This window comes from Populus trichocarpa, chromosome 5 (assembly GCF_000002775.5).
Source record: "Populus trichocarpa isolate Nisqually-1 chromosome 5, P.trichocarpa_v4.1, whole genome shotgun sequence".
NCBI classification, from domain to species: domain Eukaryota; kingdom Viridiplantae; phylum Streptophyta; class Magnoliopsida; order Malpighiales; family Salicaceae; genus Populus; species Populus trichocarpa.
The window spans coordinates 9,251,431-9,278,029 of NC_037289.2; the positions used below are offsets into that span (position 1 = coordinate 9,251,431).

General features: G+C 34.0%; 3 protein-coding genes across 4 annotated transcripts; all 3 read right to left on the reverse strand.

Annotated features, from left to right (window-relative positions):
- Positions 1-1,923: 1,923 nt before the first annotated feature.
- Positions 1,924-6,926, reverse strand: LOC18099289 (U1 small nuclear ribonucleoprotein 70 kDa). The gene is made up of 10 exons (XM_006383156.3): positions 6,607-6,926; positions 6,029-6,143; positions 5,845-5,924; positions 5,555-5,630; positions 5,396-5,460; positions 5,252-5,314; positions 3,829-3,910; positions 3,591-3,753; positions 3,119-3,190; positions 1,924-2,854 (listed from the first exon to the last, which is right to left on the reverse strand). Exons 1-10 carry the CDS (start codon positions 6,703-6,705, stop codon positions 2,224-2,226), a joined length of 1,446 nt encoding a protein of 481 aa, XP_006383218.1. The 5' UTR covers positions 6,706-6,926; the 3' UTR covers positions 1,924-2,223.
- A 7,863-nt stretch (positions 6,927-14,789) lies between these two features.
- On the reverse strand, positions 14,790-19,358 carry LOC18099290 (proline-rich receptor-like protein kinase PERK4). 2 transcript variants are annotated; one of them, XM_024601378.2, is made up of 9 exons: positions 19,082-19,358; positions 18,172-18,749; positions 17,047-17,577; positions 16,657-16,743; positions 16,498-16,568; positions 16,284-16,360; positions 15,876-16,020; positions 15,567-15,728; positions 14,790-15,474 (listed from the first exon to the last, which is right to left on the reverse strand). In XM_024601378.2, exons 2-9 carry the CDS (start codon positions 18,620-18,622, stop codon positions 15,217-15,219), a joined length of 1,782 nt encoding a protein of 593 aa, XP_024457146.2. In that variant the 5' UTR covers positions 18,623-18,749; positions 19,082-19,358; the 3' UTR covers positions 14,790-15,216. The 2 variants fall into 2 exon arrangements, with proteins under 2 accessions (XP_024457146.2, XP_024457147.2); XM_024601379.2 differs by lacking the exon at positions 19,082-19,358 and adding an exon at positions 18,906-19,057.
- A 669-nt stretch (positions 19,359-20,027) lies between these two features.
- Positions 20,028-24,100, reverse strand: LOC18099292 (F-box protein At5g49610). The gene is made up of 3 exons (XM_024601027.2): positions 23,818-24,100; positions 22,082-22,238; positions 20,028-21,515 (listed from the first exon to the last, which is right to left on the reverse strand). The coding sequence occupies exons 2-3, from the start codon at positions 22,232-22,234 to the stop codon at positions 20,403-20,405; spliced, it is 1,266 nt and encodes a 421-aa protein (XP_024456795.1). The 5' UTR covers positions 22,235-22,238; positions 23,818-24,100; the 3' UTR covers positions 20,028-20,402.
- Between the last annotated feature and the right edge of the window lie 2,499 nt (positions 24,101-26,599).

Sequence of the window (26,599 nt, forward strand, 5' to 3'; positions counted from 1 at the left end):
AGATGAAAATAATAATTAAAAGACACACAAATAGCAATTAAAAGAATGAGGATCAAAATTGATAAAAAAAAATAAAGTGAAACTAAGTGATGAAGGACTAAATTGAAGAAACAAATTAATAAAATAAATAAAAAGAAACCAAATAGAAATTAAAAGAATGATAACTAAATTAGATATGAAAAACAAATTAAAAAACATCTTTGTGTTTTATCAAGTAGAAGAGAGAGAAAAGAAAAAAGAGAAGAAAAACATCCATCAAGGCCACACTGCTCTTGACATTTGCCCATCCACCGTAAAGATGGGTCACGACGAATGACGGTGTTTGTCCATTGAAGGAGCCCACACACGTTGCTTGAAGTGTGTGAGTTCCTTCAACTCGCTGGAGCGTGCAATACACACTCCATCAACTTTTATTTTTTTTATTTTTGAATTTATTAAAAGACCATAATGCCTCTCATCATATAAAAAAATGTGAAAAAACTAAAAATCCCTTGATGGATATATTTTTTTTTGCTTGCAAGGGCACTTCAGCAATTGAACTGTGTTTTTGAAATGAAAAAAAACCAAAATTATCCCTGATCAAAAGTAAAAATACACTATGCAAATATAAATAAAAATATTATTTTATCCCATCTAAGCTTGCAATGACAAATTGATCTTATAAAAAACAATGATAAAATGATCATTTTACAGTGGGAATCTAAATATGAGACCCTCCACATTGGAACACTAACCCTATTAGTTTTTTTTTAATATATTGACAATTTTTACCAAAATACAACAATAGTGTTCTGTACAAAAAGTTGTCACAGTTTTCTTTGTCTCACACATGGTGAGAATTTGCATGCAAAATGGCTTACTGCTATTGCCGATAACAAAAGGAACCAGTGATCTTTATAGGAAACATGGATTCGAAGTATAGTGCTGATTGTTTCGTAGGGACAACTAACAGTTCTTGCTAGAAAAGGAAATCAATTCTTGGCATGTTTAATACTACGCCTTTTGAGGATGTTACTGTTGGATTGTAAGCCGAATAATTTTTGAATCCTCCCATGTAAAAGAAGAAAAAGGCAGTGTCAGTTGTTTCAGTACACCCAGACACAACAGTGTGCCATAACACAGATTCGCAAAGATCATGGAATGTGTTTTTTTTATCGTATCCTTTTTTATATCAGAGAAATACGGGAGTGCAATTCGGTTTAAATAGTGAAAGAAATAAAATAAAAATGCAGGAAAAAAGTTGTGGCGCAAAGTGGGTGATCCGGCGTAACACCTGTGTAAAGCTGAGGCGGTGGTCAGTTTCTGTTTCTAAGTTGCAGCAGTCTCTACTCTCTAGCTGGCTAGTCTCATGTGGAAGAGTGTTGAATGAAGTTGGACAGATATCTTCAAGCGATGTTTGAGTCTGCAACACTGGAGAAAAATGGAGTTATTTGGTTGCAAAGTTGGATGAGTTAGAGAAAGTTAAAATGAACTGGTAAGCACTAGAGTTGTTTTTATTTTATCACAAACGTGCCTATTGAACACATTGATATTCTATACTTGTATCATATACCTATTAGAGACTGGATCAAGTGTTTCAGTCTGGAAGCTCAGCTTTCCTTTTGGATTAAAACATTGAGCTCTCGACAGGATGTGCTGTGCCAAGACAATTGTGGAATCCTAACAGGATCTGACGCCAACTTGCAAGTTCAAAACACATTGAAAAGTCGCTCCTAATGATATTCAAGGATGAAATTTGTCCAGAAATCTGGCACTTGGCATTATTTTCACACCTTAAATTTTACAACTTCAAAAGGCCACCTTGAAGATGATTAAGAGATGAAGTACACTCGGCTAAAGAAGAGGAGGGTGAAATACAGTGGAGAAGATTGAAGATTGATGCTGTGACCAATCTGCATATTTGAAACACATTAAAAAAAAAAATGAAAAAAACCAGCAGTATTCTTGATTCGTTTCAGATATAGGCACAAAACTACGCAAACAAAATAGTTTATTCTGTCCAGAAACTAGCACATAAAAATTATAATCCATTAGCGATACTATAAAGCAGAGGCTAGAAACTATTCAGAACTTTTGAACAAACACATTCATACAACTTAAACCAAATAATGGAGCGAACAAGCTGCTTCAGTGTGTGAAAGATGTTAAGGTTTCTAGAGACCTCGATGGCAACTCCCCAGTAATGCACAACAGACCTTGAGCAAGACCACATTGTCAGTTGTCCTAATCCTGGGAAGGCGACCTCTCTAACCTTCGATTTTCACGTGACTCAGATGTTCCACGATCATAGTGGTAATCATCCTCCTCCATATGATCGCCATCGCGATCCGTGCCATGATATAGATCACTGCGGCCATGATCACCTTGAACATCCATGTGATCATACCGTCCCCTGCTTCTGCGATGCTCGTAGTGATCATAATGCTGGTCATCTTCTGCATCTGGCAGCTTTTGACCCTGCTCAGGTTGTTCATACCAGCCCATATCATCCTCTGGCTCAGCATGATCATTGTCCCTTTCACCATGTCGATCCCTCTCATGTTTCGATTCATCCCGATCATGAGAACGCCCATGGTAATGGTCACCGACTTCATAGTCCCTCTCCCTGTCCCGAGCACGATCACGACCATGGTCTCTCTCTCGATCACGCTCATAGTCACGGCCACGGTCCCGACCTCGATCACGTGTTCTATCACGGTCACGGCCTCGGTCTCTCTCTCTTTCACGATCTCTGTTATGCCTATCTTCTCTGTGGTCACGATCCCTTGGCCTGTCATGGGAGCGCTCATGTGACTTCTCCCTTTCTCTTTCTTTGTCCCTGTCCCTTCCCCTGTCACGAGACACCTCCCTCTCCCTGAGATGCACCATCCAAATAAATCAAACATATAACTTGCAAAAAGAAAACATACCCACAAGGCCCTTGTGTTGGTCCACATGTCCTTCCATATACTGTCATTGTGATTTTCAGGTAAATACACAGTATTTGAGCTTCCTCATCCAACCATCACAAGAACATGTTATACCAAACCAAGAGTTGTACTATTTTGCAAATCCTCTTTCATAAAACATTATGTGATAACTAAATTAGAAAGTAGGAAAAAATTAAGGGTAATCATACCGTTCAGTGTGCCGATCTTCTCGTGTCCTTGGCTCCTCAGACCGAGACAATCCTCCTGATTGCTGAACCTCTCTGAGAAAGGAAAGCAAAGCATGTTAGATTGTCCGTGTTAACAATCAACTCCAAGATGACTAGAAGCATTCAGATTTTGAAGCTTAACATTATTTGAAATAATATAAAAATCCACATGGTGAACAGTACAAGCTAAAAAACAGTCATATTAAACAAAATAAGCAAAGCATGTAAAAGGTGCATTACCCCTAAAGAACATGATAACCAAATATAACTATATAGCCCTAGCTCAAATGGAACTTGAGTAATTCCTTGCTTTGAAATTTCTATTTTAAACAATTGCCACCATTAGTCATGTAAGTACAAACAGGAAAGACATTTAATTTCAATATTTGGTGATAGATGTATAAACATATAAAGCCAAGATGTCTGTGGGACGAGCTGAAATCAGGGAAATTACCTCCCAGGATGCCTCTGATTAACTTCTTCACCCCCAACTCTGGTAGTTCCAAGTCCACCACCTAGTCTGCGAGGTCGCCAATTTGGTACAGTCCTACCCCGTTCAACATCCACTAGTACCCTTCTGCCATCAAGCTTCCGCCCATCAGCTTGCTTATACGCAGCTGTTGGACAAGAAGCAGTTAGAAACACAACATGGAATGTATATTCAATAAAAGGTGCGAATCAACAAACCAAACCTTTCATGTCTCGTGTATGCATGTATTCAATGAAAGCATAGCCCCTAGGTTTATTTGACACTTTATCAGCTACCATGCAAACCTGCAAATCTCAAAGAAGAAGAATAAATAAAATGCAGCAACATAGTCAGATCTTCAAACAATTTCCACAATATTTTACCATTTATTCTCCATAACTTAGTGATAGCTCTACAGAAAGTTAATAGTAAATCCTAAATGGCACGGCAGGCAGGAGTTATGCCTCATTAGCCGTGCTCACCTTTACTCATAGGGCTTCGAATCGCGAGATGCATCACCACCAGTGCTAGAGTTGCAGAAAAACTGATAAATCAAGGCAATTTTACCAATTCTTGAACAAACTAACATCCCCTTACCAGGGAATAAATTGTTTTAAATAAAAAATAGTTATGGATAAAATACGAAATATCAGGACATCTTCTCAACTCCTGATATGTTTTGATAGCCTCTAAAGCCAAAAAAATTAAAAAAATTAGCAGCAATGAAATGCATTACGACAGATTCAAATAGAAAGAACGAGATGCTAATACTCCCAACATGCTTTACCCAGTGCAGGAAAAAGAACAGATGCAGTCTCCTTTTGTTGCTTGAAAATAAAGGCCAGAAGGCAGTGTGCATCACTGCTCTGCTCAACTTAAATCCAGATTTGCTGGCAGGAAGAAGCAAGATCTTTGGACTTGGACAATAAAAAATTGGGAGTGAAAATTTTCCATTTGTGGGGTGATGTCAAAAGCTCCCTTACCAGAGATCTCCTCATATGAAGAACTTTAATACTAAAATAATGCCTAGAAACTGGAACAACCTTACCAGAACTCTCTTAGATGAAAAACTTTGATACTAAAACAATACCTAAAACATGGAATAATAAGGGTTACCATGATGATTTCTAAACCCAACTACATTGAAAGTACAGTTGTCTAGGAATCAGCAGAACAAACCCATGTCATTAGTTGCAAATAGACAGTGATAACTGTGCTATTATTTCCAATTTGTACACTCCACCAATTGGATGGTATTCTAGCTTTCTTTATTGTAATACATGTGGAACAACAGAAGTGCCATATCCTAGTTGCAGTTGCCAAACAAATGAAACTATGATCTATCACCATGTTGAAGCTCGGTTGAAAATGGTTTCAAAAAATAATTTACCAAGTAACAAACAAGTTAATGCTGATTTATAGTTCGACGAACAAATCAGGTACAGAAAGGTGCACATGGGACAATTTTCATTCCCAACCATTTTTTTGTTCGTTTGAAAAAACTGAAATAAATAAAAACACAGTTCATAAACTTTTAAAAGGGATATTTTGAAAAGAATAAATAGATTTTTTGCATGACATGTTAAGGAGAAAGTTGCTGCATAACCTCTTACCAAACCCTCATGGGTATGCTCAAAAATACCCACCTGTTTTATTGGTCCATAAGACTCAAGCTCCCTTTTAATTTTACTCTCGGTGGTCTCATAATTCTGCAACAAAAAAAAGAAGACACCAGAGCAAAGAGTAAATCATAAACAATAAAATTTACAAATAATAAGTAAAACACTTACAAGCCTAGCAACGAATAGTGTCTTGTAAGGATCTCCTGAAACTTTTGGATCATTATTAGGATCATCTGCACAGACAGCAAAGAACACGAATATGTTAAAACCTGCATAGTTCAAGTCCATATATCATGTAGTTACTACTAGAAAGGAAGTTAAACTAACATTTTTGGAGCTCCTCTGCAGCTTTTTCTGCACCCTTCTCTAGTCGTGCCATGTGAATTCTAGCCTTTCTTTGTGACTGGAGCCCATGAAAATGCACCCTCAAAGTTATAAAATATAAAACAAAACTGCTTAGAAAGAGGAAAGATACAAGACAGAGGACATAAGAAACAATGATGGACCTTGCATGAACCATAAATAAATGAACATGGTAAGAATATCAGAAACTAGAGGATCGTAATTAAAAACCACAAAAAAAGAATAGAACAAATGTAGTAAGTAGAAAATTCTACACGAGTTTCAGCCTCTTTGATAGGCGGAGCATACTCCAGATCACCAGGCTCTGCAAAGTTACTCACAAACTGAGCCATTCCTGGAAAAAAAAAACAGAGATCCGAAACAAGACTCCAAATGCCAATAAATAAGCATCCAACAAGAGAAATCACTCTCAATAATAACATACAATAAATTAGATACCTGAATAAGGTGGGCATTTTCTCTTCTCCGGCGGGGGTTTAAACTCCAGAGGAAGTCGGGGCTCAAAAAGCTTCAAGAGATTTGTTGTTAATCCCGTCGGATGACTTTGACCAATCTGCAAAAGTCAAAACATTCAGTACACTCCCACTAATAACAAAAATCTCAAACCTCAATTGCTTCCGACACTCTTCGGCAAAATTCCATCACAAATCCAAAAACCTATCCTTCTCAAATAAGAGAAAACGAGTTTCTATTTTCTTCCTCTCTTCGGCAATCAAAATTACACTAACTTAAACTCCTCGAATAAATATTTAAAAAATGCCACAAAATAATCAATTCTTATTGTTTATAAGAGCCTAATCAATAACGAAATCTGACACATTAACGAGTCTAAAACCCTAAAAAGCATGAAGCTAGAAATATGGACAAATCCACAGAAATATTGCACAAATTCCAAAACTAGTAATCGTTTTCGATTAATTAAAAAAACAAAATCTAAAAAACAAAACCTAAAATCTCACATTAGAATCAATTTTTTTTTTTTAAAAAAAAAAGCAATAGCTAGTATGGAATCGAACCAGTTTGAGCTGGAGAACGTTGGCGCGGTTCTGTCCTTTCGTCGTGCCGCGTACAGCGGCGTTTTGGTTGCGCATGAAGGCATCGTTGTCGTCTCCCATGGTGGAGGGATCGAAGCTGTACTAGCTAGCTAGGGTTTTTATGATTTTATAGAGAAATCGAGGTTTTAACAAGATAGTGAAAATAAATTAATAATAACGTGCATCGATAGGGATTTCTTATTTTTTGGATCGGTTTTTTTGGGTCCGATTAGAATTTCTCGGAACGAAGCGCCAGCGAGAAGGAAAGGGGCGGTGTGCGGTACTTCGTAAATAGAGCGAAACTAGATAGTTGGCGCGGTTCATGTATATATATAAACAATTATTTAATTATAAAATAAAAATATGATGAATATTGGATAATAATTTTTTTTCATATGTACAATATTTTTTTTAACATTATAAATATTATATATTATATTGATCTAAACTATAAAATTTCTTATAGAATAAATAAATAAATAACTCCTTATACAATTTCTAATCTTGGTTAAACTATAAAATTCACAATTTCAATTATAAAATTATGATAACTCCTTATAAAATAAATAAATAAAAAACTCAATTTTCAAACAACTATTTTTAGAGGACAAGATTAAAAAAATATCAATTTAAAAAAAGTTAAAAAAAATAGTTCGATTCAATTTAGGTAAACTAGCTAAACCTATGTAACAAGTAATGAAAATGAGATAACTTCATAGAAAAAAATTTATAAAAATTAATTATCAACTAACTCAATATTAGAAGATGAAAAAAAAACATTCAATTGAAAAAAAAAACCAAAAAAAAGTCCTGAGTCAATCAAAGCTATCTCTTCAAACCTGCAAAACGTGTTATGAGAATGAGCTAACCCTAAAGAAAGAAAACTATAGAAGAATTATGAAGCCAAATTCCTAACAAACTCATTGTTAGAGGATGAAACTGCAAAAAAAAATATTTTAAAAAATGAAAAATACTAGAGACAATTCAAGCTAACTTATTAAACTCATCTTCCAAATTATAAGATTAAAATAACCTTATAAAAATGAAATAGAAAAAAAATCACAAATCTCAATTCTTAATCAATCTTGTTTCAACGGATAAGAATAAAAAAATCAATCTAAAAAAAGACCAAAAACATTTTGAGTCAATATAGACGAATCTTTCTAACTTATGACCCAGGTAATAAGATCAAGATTACCTTATAAATAAAATATAAAAAGTTATGAAGTTCAATTCTTAAATAATTTAATGTTAGAGGAAGAAATCGAAAAAAAATTACTTGAAAAAAAGAAAAAAAACAAGACCTGAGTAAACTTGAGTCAATTTAACAAACCTATAAACCGAGTTATGAGACCAAGATTACCCAATAAAAGACAAATCGGGAAGGAAAAAAATGATTATGAAACTCAATTCTCAATAAACGCAATATATGTAATTGAAAAAAAAATAGATGATAAAATAAAAATAAAAATAATAAAGATCAAATTTGACATAAAAAATAATTTGGCAGTCCACTCTGTGTCTATTAGAGGTAAGCATAAAAAAAAAAAAAGAGAAAAAAAAAAAAAAAAGATGAATGGTCTTCGGAGCCCAATCAGAGCTCCTCAACCCACAAATGCTGCATGTGGCGGTAGACCGTGGTAGGCCGGTACACGCATCGTCAAAGTTTGGTGGCCTTTCCAATGTACGAGAAATTTTTTCTATTTTTTTCCTTTTTCATTAAAATTGGTCCCTAAATTGGAAAAGATTCAATTTCATCCCTAAAACTTTAATTATTTTAAATTAATTAAATTGAATTTGTTATTTCTAAACCAAGCAGAACCCAAGTGCCCGACTTTTTCCCTGAAAACTCGTGAGATTCCATGCAAAACCAGCTGAAGCAAACCATGATGTCTCATCATGAACCAAACAAATATAAAAAGGATAATCAGGGAATAAACGGTGCTATTCTAGTTACTTTCTGTTTGCTTGTAGCAAATTTTTTTTTTTTTTTTTTGTCTTGGAGGGAAATTTCATGCCTTCAAAGTTGTTTTATTTTACACACGTAAAGTGGTTCATTTTGTTTTTTATTTTTTGTATTTTTTAAAGGTTGGGATATTCTGAAGTTATTTTTTATATATATAAACTAACTAAAAATTGCATTTTCATAGGACGAGCATATTCACCCACCATCTAATATTTATGTCGAATATTTTGAATTAAATATAAAAAGAGTAACTTTTAAAAAATTATAAATGCTCCACAATTTCGTAAGTTTAAGCTAGCTAGCACTTTATTATCAAAACACTATAAGAAATGGTATTTTTATTATACACCATCTCACAAATACTATTCACTAAATAGTGTTTTGTGTTTTTTCTTTATTTTTTGTTTAGTTTTATTTATTTATTTCACTCTTCAATAACCCAATTTTTTAAGGTTTTTTTTATATATAATGGTGCTTTGTATTTTTTTTTTAATTTTCTTTATGTTGTGTTATATACCGATTTTATGGTTTTAGTTTTTTTTTAATTTTAACCTTCAACATTAGATTTGTTGGAAGCAAGACTTTATGTTTTTTTATTTGCTTTCTATGAATTTATGCCGATCTCATTATCTAAGTGGTGGGTTTAACATGTTAATCTGGGTTGACTCGAGTCGGGTTTTTTGGAACTGTTATTTCTAATTAATTTTTTATGTTTCATCCTTCAACATTAAGTTGTTTTGAAATTGAACTTCATAATTTTTTTTTTTTATTTTTTATGAGATTGTCTCAATCTTATGACCTGAGTCGTAGATTTGGCAGGTTGACTCAGATTGAGTTGTTCATTTTTTTTGTTATTTTTTAATTGGGCTTCGTAATTTTTTTCAATTTTCTTTTTATGAGATTATCACGATCTCATAACCCGGGTCGTGGGTTTGACAAGTTAATTTAGGTTGACTCGGTTTATTTTTTAGATTCTTTTTTAATTGAATTTTATTTTTCAATTTCACTCTCCAACAACTCAATCTTCTTCTTCTTCTTTTTTTATTTTTTTTTCAATTTCATCCTTTCAATATTAGGTTGTTTAATAATTGAGCTCCATAATTGTTTTTAATTTGCTTTATGTAGAGTTATTTTGGTTTCATGGATTTAGTTTTTTTTTTCCTCTTGATCTCAACCTTCAACATTGAAACTATTCGAAAAGGAGCTTTGTAGTTTTTTCATTTGATTTTTATGTAGTTATCTCAGTCTTATAACCCATATCGCGAGTTTAATAGGTTAGCACAAACTGACTTGGGTTTTTTTTTAATTGATTTTTTTTCTGATTTCCATCATTCTATATTAGGTTGGTTGGAAATTGGGTTTCATAATATTTTTTATTTTCTTTCTATGGGCTATCTTGATCTCATGACCCGAGTGACAAGTTATCTTAGATTGACTAGAGTAGTTTTTTCTTTTTTAATTAATTTTTTTTTTCAATTTTATTCTTCAACATTTGATTGATTAGGAATTGGCCTTAATAATGTATTTTGATCTCATGATCTAGAGCTCTGTTGTTAAACTCGCGAGTTGACTCGTAAGATCGTACGATTTTACGAGTCAACACAAATATACCGTGTGTAATCGGGTAGAAAACTCGAAAACCAGCAAACTCGGTTAAAATCGGTCAAACTCGTTGAACTCGATAAACTCGGACTGAGTTTACCGAGTTTGACAAAATTAACAAAACTCAACTCTTCTCAGTCATCTCCTCTCCATCCCGTTCCCCCTTTCCCCTTTCCCCAAATCTCACATTCTCTGATTCTCAAATCTCAACCATAACAGAAGCAAACTAACATTAGCAAGTAGCAATGCCTTCCATTTCAAGTTGTGTTGCAATTTGTATATGCAAAACTTCAAGCCGTAAAGTGAAACTAAAACAGCAGCATTGTAAGAAAGCAACAACTTAAAATCCAATAATAAGTAAAACATTAAGGAAATTAAAGAATGCCACCTGAAATCCTCTTCGTGCGCAACCTTTCAATTTTTTTTTTCCATCAACAAAACCGAAAATAAGAACCACAGCAAAAACCCACAAGCATGTCCATATTTCCAGCCCCCAACCCAAGATTTCAACTAAAAACCGAAGTTGGGCTTCAGGGTGAGTCCAAAATGAGATGTAAAAGGCAATATTTATGAAGAGTATGTAGATTGTAGTTGGTATGTCATATTGAGGAGTAGTTGAGGAGTTTACTTAGAGCGTGGGTTATAGGTCTACATACAAAAAAAGAAGGGGGGGTTGTTTTTCCAAGTAGAGATTGAAAGGGAAAGAAGCAGAGAAGAATTTGCTTGAAGAAATAAAGAAAGACAACATTTTTAACATGGAAATGCAGCGAACAACATGTACAAATGTTAATATATGTGTGGCTTAAGCGAAAGCTTTGTTTGCTTTGCCGGTTTGATGACAAGTCTATAGGTGTCTACCTTGCGAGTTAACTCAATATTGTTGTTTCAATATTGCCTGCTTTTTTTCTGCAACACCAACACAAAACACCCTATCAGAATTAATATAACACCATATAGATGAATTCCTAGAATCAGATAATATTGGTGTTGATATTAATAGTAACATTAATGTTTATAATATTAGTGTTGGTACTAGTAGTAACACTAATAATCCTCTTGATGATACTAATATTGATGAATGTCTAAGAAACAATGAGGAAACTGAAGATAATGACGCAAGTTTTAGTTTACATGACACATCAACAAATTATTTGTTTTATGTTTGTTAATTGTTAGTTAATGAAAAATTACTTAAATTATGAATTTTTATTTTTACCATGTATTTAAAGATGTTTGAACTATGTATGAATTTTTATTTGAACCATGTATTTTAAGGTGCTTGAACTATCTATATAAAAAAAAATTTCTTATGATTTTACGATCCGAGTTTATTTTATATTTTCCGTGCCATGTTAAAAATTTGTTTTTGACAACCTTGATCCACAGCGTAGATTCACATATTAAATTAGGTCAATTCAATGTCGCTATCTTAATGTTTAAAAAATATAGTATTCAATATATATCATATTTTGAGTTTATAATCAAATTATTTTTTATTAGAAAATGTGTTAGCAACGCTTGAAAATTTTTTTTACATTAAAAAAATTGATTTGCGCAAGTCAATGATATAGTACAATAATTATAGATATATGGACATACTAATTGACAAAAAAATAAATGAATGTGGATAGTTATGAGTGAATTACAATACCTAAAATATATGGTGAAACTATTGTACACATGTCTAAATTCATTAGGGATTATAATAGTGGATTAATGTTTTTGCCCTTAACCAAAAAATATAGTATTCATTTGTCAAGGGGTATCTCAGTTTTTTTCTATTTTTTCCGTACAATAAAAATACTTGAATACTCTTATAAGCAAAAAAAAATAAAAAGAAAAACAGAAAGAAAACACTTGTCTATGCCCTAGAGGTATTTATGATTTTTTATTTTTTTCAGGACAGTGTGTTGACCTAATTGCTCTTAGAATCGAAATTTTTAAGGCATGGTTTTAGAGGCTTTTGTGTTATTTCCTGAATGTTTTTTTTTTGTAGTAATGATTTGGTGCTAGGGTTTATGTGGTAATTTGATAAATAAAATAAAAATAAAAGTTGATAACGTGTGCGCACGCGTCAGCTGCTCTACTAACTTCGGGTAATACATGCGACTGACTTTGATGGTTAAAGATTATCTTCACCGTGTAATTGGATTCCCCGTGGCATCCTCTCCCTCAAGAGACGGCTCATGTGTTTTGTTGCTTGGCAGGTTATTATCGGCAATGTTTTTCTCTTTTTTTTCTTTTCTCTCTCCTCTCTTGAAATTCACCCTAGTCATTTAAAATTTTAGAGCAGTCCTCTTAGTTGCACATATTTGATGTCAGTCTTTATTCTTTTAATTTGTAATTTTTGTCCTTAGCCTTTTTGTAGATTTTTTAATTTTTTTTCAATTTAATTTTTTAATTTAGATTTATTTTTATTTTTAATTTTGCTTCTGATTTTTTTTATTTCTTAATCTTTTTCTTGCCCTTTTTGTTAGTGTTCAATTGTTTTCAATTTCAACATTTGATATAAAAAAAGATTAATTTGTTATTTTTTTAATTTAACCCTCATTGTTTTGGTGATTTTTTTTTGTAATTAGTTTGTGAATTTAATTTTTCTTTTCAATTTGACCCGTCAATCCAAAATTATCCATCCTCATTTGTTTTTTGTTTTTTTAAATTTGATCATCATTCTTTTAATTGCTATTTTTTTTTATCATTTTGTATATATTTTTTAATTTCATCATTTGACATTGGATTTATTAAAAATTAGGCTTCGTGGTTTTTTGAAGTTTAGTGCTTCTGATCAAATGGTCTGGGTCATGGGTTTTATAAGCTATAACACGAGTTGACATCGTTGTTTTTACTTATTACTCGACATTGAGTATTTTTTACAAAATAGGTTTCATGGTTTTCTTCGTTTTTCTTTCTATAAGATTATCTCGATCTCATGACTTGACTTATAAGTTTGGCGGGTTAACTTATGTGGGCTCACACATTTTTTTTTTGCTTTTAATTACTCTTTCTTATTTTAGATCATTTTGTGTGAATAAATTTTATTTATTTTTTAAAATTTAATTATTTAATATTTGATTTGTTAAGAATTGGGCTTCATGGTTTTTTCATATTTGATGCTTTCAGTCAAATAGCCTGTGTCATGAGTTTTGTAAGCCAACAATGTTTTTTTTTTTAAAAAAAAATGAGTTTTGTGATTTTCTTTATTTTTCTTTCTATCTAATTACCAAATCTCATAACATGATTAGTGGGTTTTGTGTGTTGAACCGAGTAAGCTTGAGTTTTTTTTGGTTTATAATTGCTTAAAAAAATTATCTTTTTGTATGATTGATTTTTTTTCTCAATTTTATTATTCAACACTTGATTAGTTGAAAACCAAGCTTTAAGGATTTTTAAATTTGGTGTTTTTGATCAAATGACGTGAGTCAGGAGCTTAATAGGTTAACATGAGTTGATATCGTTGTTTTTGGGTTTAACTTTTTGGGTTGGTAATGTAGCTTCTTGATTGAGCTCGGGTATGAGATTTCACGGGTTACAATTTTGAAAGATTAAATTAGGGTTGCATTTTATATGTTATTAATTAACCGGACCTATCGAAACCAGTCAACTAAATTTCTTTTACTTCTTTATAAATCCTAGCATCGCCTTAACTTTGTTCTTCTTACGTTCGAGAATATTTAGACTAGGTCATGACATTATACCGGTCATCAATTTAACTTTACTTGAGTCGCTTTTTTAACTATGGTCTGTTTTTTATTTTATTTTTTTCATTTTGGCCTTCAATATTTTATTTATTATAATTGGGCTTTTTAATTTGTTTTAATGTGAGTTTCATGATTTTATTACGATCTCAGTCCTAGATTACGAGTTTCACAGGTTGACCATTGTTGTTTAGGGTCGATCCAATATATTATCGTTTCGATATTTTTTTAAAAAAATTATATCATTTAATATATCACCATTTAAGTATTTTAAAAATATTTTGAAAATTAACACCAATTGTTTTACTTTCTAATGTCTTAATATTTTTTTCAGGCTGAGAAAAAAAAAAACCGGCGAGCCAAAAGGCTAGTCACAATTAATGCTGATGGATGGTAAAAATCCTATGCTTTGGAATGGTGAATACTCGTTTTTAATTTGTTTTTGCATGCTTAAAAACACCAGGTTCTTCGTAGGCCATTCAAGTTGGGAGATTCATGTCAGAAACCAGGAGCTGCTAGAATTTATTATTCTGTTTTAACACCTTGATTTGTGAAACCCTAACTTTCTTCTGCATCATCCAATTTTAACCTCAAAATTATAAAACATTTAATAAAGCTTTTCACAAAAGAAAAAGAAAAAAAGTTCCCAGCTCAATCCTACAACTTTCTGAAAGAATTCATGTTCGTTATAGAAGTTGCTTGAATCAAATTGTAACATAGGTCTGATCTTCAATCCCACTAACAGTGTTTTTTTTTTTTTTTGAAACGCCAATCTCACTAACAGATTGGGAAGATGATATTTGGACAACATATAAAGAGAAAACAGAAGATGCAAATGAAGGTCCACTGCGTGACATTTTAAGAACTGTACAAACCAGGAAGAGGTGAAGCAGAAGAAAGAATTAAACAACATAGTACTTTTTATAGTAGAACAAGATACACGTTATAACACAGAAAACTCAAACATACAATAGAAGCTAGTGTCTGCTCAGTATATGAAATCCCAGGTATATTCACACTTGCAATCCCACATATGATGAGAGAAACAAATTCAATTAGACCAAGATTTAGGGTATCTTGGTGAATGCCATCTATGTTTTTTCACAAACATGGGAAAAAATCATTAGGACCCCTTAAATATTTTGTCTCTCCTCTCTGAAGTTTATCCTTCAAACAAACACAAAGAAACAAGTTCCAAATCAACAGAATCACTTGAAAGAAAAACAATGACCATGTATATTAGTATGTCTGCGGTCGTTGTTTGTTCTTGACCACCAAACTGGCTCATAATTTGACATTTAGGCATTCAAACCTTGTCCATTTTTATGGTTAGTAATTAGACTCGCTATTTCTGTGGATCCCTGAAGGGCCTGTTACTGGGGATTCGTTGCTTGATGTTCCAAGCTCATTGCTTCCAAACTCTTGACTATTTAATGCCACCTGCCTGAACTTCTTCATATCTGCATTATATGAACTTGCATCATAGTCTGCGCTTCCGTTCGACCCGGAGAAGACTGAGCTCTGGCCAGGCTTTGTACCCTCATTTAAGTCATCCAGTAACACATCTCCTTCTAATGCACGTGCTACCTATTTTGCAGAACAATCACTAAAAGTCAAGTAGTGTACTCGTAATAATTACTAAGAAATTACCAAGTGGCAGTGAAGTTATTTGATGATACCTGGCTCATTTTTGGGCGCTTTCTTGCAGAATGACGAATGCTGGCTGCAGCACAAGCTATCATTCTTTGCATCTCTTGATGATTGTAGTTATTCTCCAACATTGGATCGACCAACTCGTTGTAATTGCCTGTGTCCAATGAAGTAATCATAAGTGGTCGAGCCTGTCCATCACACAAACACAAATATTATATCTACTGACACAGAATAACACAAGATGGCAAGTATTTCAAAAACTTTGTTGAAACTCGAAAGGTTTATTCTGAAGAGCATTTTAGTCAAACTTAGATAGCAATAGAGAGAGCACAAACCCAGTCCACCAAGCTATCTTCCATTGCACTTGAAGGATCAACAGGTTTCTTCCCTGTTATGAGTTCCAAGAGCATGACTCCGTATGAGAAAACATCAGATTTATCAGTCAGCTTGCCGCTTGATGCATACTCAGGAGCCAAATACCTGCATTCGTATTGGAGAAGTTATTAGGGGGGTGAATTCATTTTAAATATTTCTTCTCTTTGTCAGATAAGAATGTTTCGAAAACTAGTTTAATAGTCCACGGGAAGTTTATTTGCCGAAACGTTCTCTCATATCATCATATTAACAGTAACAGCTTTATCATTTTCCAAAAGGAAAATAAATGCTTAAGACTTTGCCAAATAGCTTCGAAAATGATTCTAGTCCACCCTCAACTCACAAAAGAATGCCTTATCATAGCTTACCCGAAAGTACCCATGACACGGGTAGATACATGAGTATAATTGTCAGAAGACAGCTTAGCCAGTCCGAAATCAGCAACCTGAATAAGCAAAAAAGCATGATCAACTAGCTTAGTCAACATCAGCATTGTTTTGATGGAGCTACTGCTATAGGGCTATCGTATACGTGTGTACATATAGAATAAAGAATAAATCTAGTTCTATCAGGAGAAGGTACCATGGCTTCAAAGTTATTGTCAATGAGGATGTTAGCCGCTTTAATATCACGGTGGATAATCCGAGGATGGCCTGCACATAATTTTCAACTAAGTAACAGAAAAATGTGTGGGCGCCTATATATGTGCATGGGAGAGAAAGGGAGTGCAGAATTTCTTACAGTCTTCATGAAGGTAAGCAAGACCTTTGGCAGAGCCTAATGCAATACGGAGCCTAGTTGGCCAATCCATGACTGGAAGACCCTTTCCTGCAAAACGAAAGTTTGAGATTATCTTGTTAATTCATTTTTTTTTGCAAAATTTCGTTGTGTGAGGTTGTGCTGATGCATATCAGGATGCCTTGAAGCTTGAAGGCTTGACATATTGTCCAACATCTAAAGCCTATGCATTCTTTTGTCAAATCTATATCTATTGATGCCTTAAGATTGGACAGGCTTCTCTTTAATCTTAGAAAGGCTACAGTTAAGGCACCATCAATTTCTTTCATCATTCAACAAGAAACTTAACAATTGAGAGGTACCATAAAAGCAGAAGCGGAATCAGAAACTTACCATGAAGGTGATGTTCCAAGGTCTTGTTGGGAACAAACTCATAGACCAACATTCTTTGCCCTCCAGCAATACAATAACCAACAAGTGACACAAGATGTCGATGATGGACACGACTAATGATATCAACTTCAGCCTGGAATTCTCGCTCTCCCTGTCCACTACCTAACTTTAAGCTCTTAACTGCAATATCCTTTCCATTAGGCAACACACCTTTGTGCACATAACCGAACCCACCTTGACCCAATAGATTAGCTTGATCAAACCCGTTTGTAGCTGCTGCTAACTCATCATATGTGAAGGTACTTTTGTTGAACCCAAGAGCAATATTTGGTGATGGAGGCGGCAAGGGGGGGCGGTATGGACCAGAGTAATTGGAGCTCATATCACTACTATTCATCATCGGTGGAGGTGGTGCGGGCCAGCCAGACCCCATTGGACCTGGTGATTGGGATAGCTTCATACCATGTTCTGTTGGGAGACCATTGTGCCAGTTTGATTGCTGTGGGCTGTTATAAGAAAATTGTTCACTTCCTGTGCATGAACATAGTATATGATCAACGAACGATCGGATTGATTTCTAATTGGAGCAAAAATACAGAAACAAGATTCAGGAATAATCTCTTTAAGTATTCAACCAGATTTTTACTTGGCCGCTCTTCAAAAATGTTCCACATATATATAAAGGAGTCTCTGGCCTCATTTTTATCAGTAGATTGGAACGGTTATACATGATCCATAGCAGGTTCAAAATGAATTGAACCAACAAACTAAGAAGCTTTTCATGCGTAACATTCTGAATCTTAAATTAGACTCTCCAAGTTAAAATACTAACCCCTTCTCCCATAACAGTTAGTAAAAGGAAACAAATAGCTCGAACCATTCTGAAATCGGATGAACCATTTTAAATCTTCTTTCCAAGATATAACAGGGAAGTCAGGTCTTGGAACTTTTTCTATTTGAAAATTAAGAAAGTACGTAAAGCATACTATCAGAAAACATGGTTTTTCGTACATTTGCAGTTGAGACGATGCAATCCAACCATGATGATTGGTAGTGTTGTAATGCAATCAATCGTGATAGAAATGATTTACTAAGACATGAGGCTTAATGATTTAGCATCTGTACCTCCTTGAGGATTTTCTCCATAATAATGCATATTTTTTCTCTTCTTCCTGCGCGAACAATATGCACATATGAAAATCATGGCAATAAGGAATATCCCAACACCAACCGCCACCCCAACAACAATTTTCATCTGATCCGAAGAACCTCCACTATTTGATGAATTCGGAGGAGGAGGAGGAGGAGGAGGAGGAGGTGGTGGTGGTGGTGGTGGTGGTGACAGTGATCTAGAATTGGGTGGAGGAGGTGGCGAAGCATTGCTGTGTTTAGGAGGGGGTGGAGGAGGAGATTCACTAGTAGGTGGTGGAGGTGGTGGAGGAGATGATGCATCTGGTGGTGGAGAATCCGACTGAGGTGGGGGTGGGGGTGGTGAATTCTCAGGTGGGGGTGACGAGGCTGGTGGAGGAGGAGGGGAGCCAGAATCTGGTGAGGGAGCATCAGGGGTTGAAGACATGTTTCTTTTTTATCTCATGAAGAAGAACTTCCGGCCAAAAGGTTATCTGGTGCCGAAACACTCTTTAAAAACAAGCCGGAAACTCTACGTATCCCCTAAGTGCTCTTCTCAAGATTTTTTACGATCCCTGAAAATATTAATGACAGAATCAGAAGAAATCAAGTGATCCATCACAACACATATTCTAACATGCATTCAAGAAATATAACAAAACAATAGTAGTAATGTTTATTTTAAGGCTGCCCCTAACAAAGCATGATCATGGTTATTCTCCTTCAAACACCTTCATGTCTTCACTAGTTCTCCTTTCCTACGAGATCTTATGGAGATATCACATGTAATTTCTAACATTTCCCTTCTGTTGATCCCCCCGGAATATCATCTTACGTTTTTTTTTTATTATTATTATTGTAAATCAAGTACTGGACGGAGAATAATATTATAAACGGAGAAAAATACCTGAATGAAGAAGATAGGTAGGTTCTCAGAGGTAAGAGAAGAAAAGGGGTTGCTTGGTAGAATTCCAATTCTAGAAAGAGATACCTGTAACCTCCTACAAAGGAGGACCTCTCTCTCTCTCCCCCCTTCTTGTGTCTCCAACCCTAGAAGTTGGTTACTTTTTTTACCATTTCTTTGCTGTATTCCTGCTTTCCCCTCGTTGAACCAATAACTTTCCTAGGACATAATAGCAAATATTAAGGTTCAAATATAAAGCTGTCCACCATTGATGGTTTTCTTCACACTTGTAAGAAGCACAGCCTCAGAGACAAAACATTTTAGTAAAGCTTTCGGTTGATCCACAAGAGGCATGGTTAATTATAAAAACGAAGTCCAAGAATAACGAGGCATGCATATGGTAAAAACTCAATCTGGCAAAATCAAGCAAAACATTATTTCCTCTAGCCAGCTGCAGCTACTTTTCAGGGTAGCCCTTCGAATCGTAATTATGACTAATGAGATCATTCCAGCCATGATTTTCCCCTAATATAGCATTTGTTCCATGCCTTGTCATCCTTAATTTGATCTATATATAGAAAGCTAAGCATTGAAATAATTACAATTGATGCCAGATACAGTATACCTCGGCCATTGCGATGCAAACTATATCAAACGTTTTGTAATTACAAAAAGGGTATAAATGCAATAAATTATTAGAAAAGATATATGTAAAGACAGCACTACCAATCTTTTAAGTTGTCAAGGACTTCAGAATAATGGCAAACCCTTCGTCAGGAAAATTTCTTTCTTTACCTTTAAACAAACATATATAGATGGCGGCGTTCTTCTTCAGCTTTTTTCATCAAATAAAGAACAAAAGAATATTTTCTACAAGTGCATCATCCAATATCTTCGAAAAGACCATCGGTAACAGCGGAACATGTATTGCAAATGGAAGATGGTGGCGTTTATGAACCTGATCTATCATAGCTAGTTTATTAACCCGTCACAACAGTGATAGCACATCAGAGAAACGAAAATTTACATCATTCAATCATAATGCTTTAAAAGCAACAGCGTCAATTGAAAGTACCCTATGAAGAACTGGAATTCAAACTTCAAAAGGAAATTCAATGTTTAACTTCCACCAAATTCAGAATTTGAGCAGAAGTCATGTCTGATGCTTCACAATTACAATATATATATATATATATATATATATATATATATATATATATATATAGTCAATAATCCTGAGACATCCATCCTTGAATCAATAAATCCAGGTTGAGAGAGACTTGTGGATTAACTGTGGATCAAATCTCACGGATACTAAGCTGCGTCATGCATGAAATGGCCCACAGGTGCAAAAGCTGTTCACGTACGGAAAATACTTCACAAAACCATCAGTCCTGGCATCACTTACCCATTCCATCCTATGTGCTCTTGCATGATAAGCAATCACTTTCGTCCCAAGAGTAATGATCAGTGTGTCATCATTCACAAATGCCAAAGCCCGGCACTCTCCATCTACAAGGTGTCCCAAAAACTCAGAATGAAGAGGAATTATACACTGCAGGCTCATGTCCATATTCCCGTAGACCTCAATTGACCATGCATCATCTTCTTTGTGAGGCAAGAGGTAGCATAACTCCCCCCGCATATCTGTCAAAGCACCAGTTGGTTTTCTGCTTGGTGGGAGACTGACAATCCCATACTCTTCTTCCTTTAAATCGAAAACCAGAACTGCACCTGATTTGGTTTCCCAATAGACAAATCCTCTGGTGTAGAAACCATCACCATTCAGAGGCAGAGCATCCAGCTCCAAGAATACAGCATTGCAGACTCTCCAAGAGTTTGTCCTCGAAGAGTATATTTCAAACTGAAGAGCTGTCCGGTCAGGTAAAGTGACTGCACAAACAAGCTCGTATTGCGCTTCAAAGTTGAGGATATCAGGTTCAAAGGCAAGTGCTATGGCTGTTTCAGGTCCATGATATAAATTTGGCTTTGGAACCATCCTCCATCCCTCAGTCACAGGGTTGCAGATGTAGTAGGCATTGTCTCCAAGGCGGCTTTGGCAGCCAAGTAAACCATTGCAAGAGGTTCTTGCGTCAACAGGTTCAGGCAAGAAACAGAGAGTGGGGTTAGGAACGCCATAAGCAACTGGATTGAGTGACATGAAGGAGGGACTCTCGCCAGGAAACTGACAGAAAAGACCAGAAATATGCCTGAAGTGGTTTGTCTGCGTGTGGACAAAAAAGGGACAGTTTATCCACCTAAGCCACTCTTTAGAAACAGTCTTGAACCTGCATAAGGACTTGGCTGGAAGGAAACAGAGAGCATACTGCCTAACAACATCTTGAATTTCCATGTCCTCCTTCTGCTTTATGTGGTCAGGAAATTTAGCACAGTTTTCCGAACTCCTGTAAGAACTGGACTTTGAACCACTTGGAATCTGTAAACGAAGAAAAGAGCGGCTATTAAAGAATTTGCAAACGAAGGAAAAGATAATTAATAGTCTCCATAAAACCATCACAACGACAAACAATACACAAAAGAAAGTCTTTTTCATAACGATTAAACATAAATGAAGGGACACATGACAGTACCAGGATGGACTAAAAGGCTTTTATAAATTAGTTACTGAAACTAGAGCAAGGTCTCAGATCACATGAAAGATCGCTCCTTCTCTCCACTACATCGTCCCTCATTTCAGAGACTTATTGAAAAAATAGATAAACAGATCATGTATCCAATTACTGCTGACAGAAAACAAAAGAATAATACCACCATCCTCCAAATCGAGGGTCAAGGCAAGGACAATGCACTAATTTCAAATAGATACTGAGCCCGCATACTGGGAGTTACACTGTTTCCAACTATTTCTCAAAACTAATTTAAAGGCCTTATTGTTAACTTCCTTAAGAAAACAGAAGCCAAAAAAAAAAAAAAAACACCAAATCACATTATTGTCATTAAGACATTGACATCATATCTGATAATAAGTTCAATGGAACATACCATTTCAAGTGAACCCGCTGAACCCCCATCCATTAACATGAGAGATGAGATACTGATGTTCTGTTGCAAGCTTCCCTCAGATGGATCCACTTCATCTGGCATGATGGGGTCATCTTCTGTTTCTTCCATTTGCTTGTCCACCAACTCAGCCATGTATCTTCGATCAAATGAAGCAAATAATCAATTCGAGGGGAACAAAATAACACATACATTCATAAATATAAATGATACTAAAAATAGAAGAGCGGTTCATTCTTCAATCCCAAGAGTGTCCGAGGGCAACTGTTGTGTTTTCATGTTTTTTTCTCAGGACAGCCAGACTTTGAGTGGAGCATTATCAATTACTTGTGTAGGTATCCCAAAAGTTGCCTAAATGTTCCCAAACTTCCCTCTCATTATAACAGTATCAAAAGACATAACAACATATGACAAATGTAATAATAAAAAACCCATCAAAATGCTTGTTTAATAACTGAAAGAAGAATGATATTATCCATCAATAACACAACACAACAGATCTAATCCAATATTCTTTTCTGTTACCGTCATATGCTAATTTTCGTACGTGAACCATTCAAAATGAAAAATAATTAAAAGAGAATAAGAGCATTGCAGTCTAGGCCTTAGGGATTTTTTTTTAATTTTTTTTTCTCAATATAGATTAGAAAGGTAACAGATAGGCAACCGACATAACTCCAATTAATTACCTTCAATCACGAACACTTGACGTACAAAAATATAAGTCAAAAAAGTGGAAAGCAACTTTACATGAATGAAAACCTAGCACATGAATGTTTTGCTTTCTTGATTATCGAGATATTATTAAACGTTTCAGATTCATATCATGAAAACCCACACGAATTTCAGTATCACAATTGCTTTCTTGAGTTGCAAGATTCTTTTCATTGTTCACTTATGGCGTAACCGAATCACACGTATTTCAATTTATATGATTTCTTCCCATTCTCCTGCTTTCATTCATCTGCTTTTCATGTATTTCCCAGAATCCAAACAGATAATAACGTATAAAAAGAAACAAAACCCACCAACAAAGCCTTAAAACTGTAAAAGAAACCCAAACAAAAAATTGTAAAAAGGAAAGAAACAGAGCAAGAACAGAACTTAGAAAGCATTTGAAACGCACACGAACGGTATCGATTTCTTCAAAAACATAAAAATTTATACATATCACACTTTCACATAATACAACAATAAAAAAACAAGAAGAAGAAGGAAGAAGAAAACTTCACATTGTAAGAAAAAAGATTGAAGAAAAAGAATCTTTAAAGCGTAATTGAAAATGAAAGAAAGAGAAACAGAGCATCGAAAACAAGAAAGAAACAGAGAGAACCCATGCACAGACGGAATCTCATAAAAAAAAACAAAAATTGAATTTTTTTCAAAACCCAAACACACACGTAAGAAAAATGAAAACCAAGATCGTATTTTCAAGTTAAACACCAATAAAGAGCACAGTCAGTAGAGAAAATGAAAAACAGAGGATATTAAACTTAATAAAAATCGATATTTAGTGTAAAACAGTGCATAAATTAAAATAAAACAACACGATTGCCTTAAGAACCCTACGAAAACCACACAAAAAGGCGAGAATAATTTCAGAAAAAATCATTAAAAGAGATGTAATCACCAAAACAGAAAATAGTTAACCTTGGAAGAAAAAACGAATCACGTTAAAGTGATTGTAGAAAAACAAGAGAGGGAGAGAGAGATTTTACCTTTCGAAACCTTAAAAAAGGCGAATTTGATTACTGGACTGATTTTTATTTGAGAGGGAGAGCGGTGAGAGAGTTTGTCAAAATTAAAACCGGGAGTTGCAAAGAATGTGAAGAGAACAAAGGTGATGCGGTGTGGTCTGCTGGTATTGTACGTGAGGAAATGAGAAATCAAAGGATACAAATACTCGTACCACATGCATATCATTGATCAAAGTAATTGAGAAAATGAATGAATATATTATAAATGGCCTTTCTATCTAAATTTGAGAATCTCCTCCTTAGTTGCTTTATTTCAAACTTAGCTATGAAGTTGTTACTTACTTTATTTTAAACTTACCTACGAAGCTAGTTGACTTGTATTGACTTCATTATAAGAAAGAAAGACCGAGAATTGAAACCATTATTTACATGTCTAAAAATGTGTGTTTTTACGGTGAAAAAATGTTTTTGAAATGTTTTTTTTTTTAATTATATTTTTAAATTGCTAATGTTAAAATGAAAATTTTCAAAATAAAAAGAGAAAAAGAAAAGCGGCTCTCCTAAGCTTAAGAGATTGTTTGTCCGTATAAAGAGAACAAAACCAGAGCAATTACATGTCTACTCCACCAAAAATAAAAGTGGTGGAGGCACTTCATTCCCCCCTTCTGTGGTCGAAAGCCACGATATGTACAATAAAGGGAAAGGTAAAGCAAACAAAACAAGTTTAAAGGGATCTAAATGCAAGTGCCAACAACCAATTGGAAGAATTTCTTTAAGACCTTCCCATAGAGGAGATGGGGTTTTTCCTGTATCAACAATGGCTAATCATTAGAAAAGCCACTTTAGAAACTTGAGCAGCAGTGTTTATGTATTTTCAGATAAAAAAAATTAAAAAAAAAGTGCATGATATAGACAATATGATGCGATACAAATTACACCAAATAATTTATTAAGAGTTTTAGTTGGGCCAATTACAAGATCAATAAGAAAGAAGCTCAAATATATATTTAATGAGTTAATTCAACAAGTGATAATCAAACATGTAAACCCTCGGTGTGAAATTGATAACATAGTATGGTGGACTTCAAAATAAATTGAATAAATTTCAACCAAATAATGTATTATTTTTAGAAAATTCATGAATTGGGCAAAATTCTTTAGAGAAAAATATAATGGAACTATGAGTAAATGAAAGTATAAATCTACCCGCGAATAATATCAACCGTCGATATAAAACCCATACTGAACCGGGTGATTTTTAACAACAAAAAAAAGTAAAAATTATGAGGGATTTTATTGTGATTAGGGGTAAATGCCCTAAATGGATATTAATTCTGGATGAAATAAAAGTAAAGATGTGTAGAAAAGATTTCGCTATTAAGGGCTTTACGGAAACAACTCATGTTAAAAACCAAAACATTGACAGTTTTATAATTATATAGAAAATAGCTCCTCCCCCTTTGTACTTATAAGCTAGCCAAAAATTCCAATAGCAAAAGAAAGGATGAGGCAATGTTTCTATTTGTTTTTTTCTTTTAATTCTTTGTGCGAGAGTGAGTTAATGACAAAGAAAGTGAGGTTTTTAGAAAGAAATTGATGCCAAGAATTAGTGAATTAGGAAGAACAATCAGGGATTAAAACTTAGAGAGAGAAACAAGCATTTGTTTTAGAGAAGAAGGAAAAAGGCTTGGAGGCGATATGGGAATTACATGTTGTATTTTTTTGGAGAAGAAGGAAGAAGACTTGCAAAGCAAACCATCAATTGAGTTTAATTTGTGTAAGTGAGATGTTTTCTATGGTTATTTTTCTTTCTTTAGTGATTTGGTAATAAGGGGATGAAAACCCCTCAAAAAGAAATTCTAGGGTATGGTTATTTTGACAAATTGTTAGTTGATGGATATGTTAATGGTGAAAATAACAACCAAAATTGAAGGAAAATGTTGGATGAAAATTATAAATTTTTGTGTTCTTGCAGCTAGCAATGGAAGAAATTGAAGGAGATGGAAAACCTTGCTTAAATTTGGTGGTATTGTATGTTTATTAAATGTGTAGGTATGAGTAATTGTGTTTAGAAAATATTTTTGATGGGATATGAGAATTACATGTTGCATGTGTGTTTGGGCAAAGTTATGAATGTGAAATTTGTATGACTTTATAAAGTTGAATATTCATGGATTAATGTGAAGGCTTTTGAAGTTGTAATTGAAATAAAAATTCTTAATTGAATGGATGTTTATATGTTGTAATATATTTGGAAAGTATAGGGATGAAGTTGAAAACTTTGATATTAGAATGTAAATTGAACATAATAAAAATAAAGGATTTAATGGTGTGGGTGATAAAGGAAATAAATGAAATGGAATATAAGAAAAATTAAACAATAACATTAGTTTCCTTGATTGGTGAAGTGATTAGCCATATAAAAGGGTAAACGAATGTTCTAAAATTTTATGTGTTTGCTAATTGGATTTGTGTGTTGTGTTTATTATTGAAATAAATATACTTAAGAATGGGTTGAGGAAGTTATGATAATTTGTTAATGTTGTTTGAATTGGTTGAATGGTTACTTGTAAGTTTTTGAGAAATCTTAGAAATAAATCTAAATGTTTTGTTGATTTATGTTGTACCATGTTTTTGTATATTAACAAGGGTAATAAATAAGAATATGTGAAATTATATGCACAATGAGAAATTTATGTAAATTGAAAATAATTAGTATATTGAGTTGAATTAATTGGTAAAGCTAAGTATAAGCCTTTATAAGTTTTAGAATTAGGCTAATAATGCTAAAATTAAAAAGGAG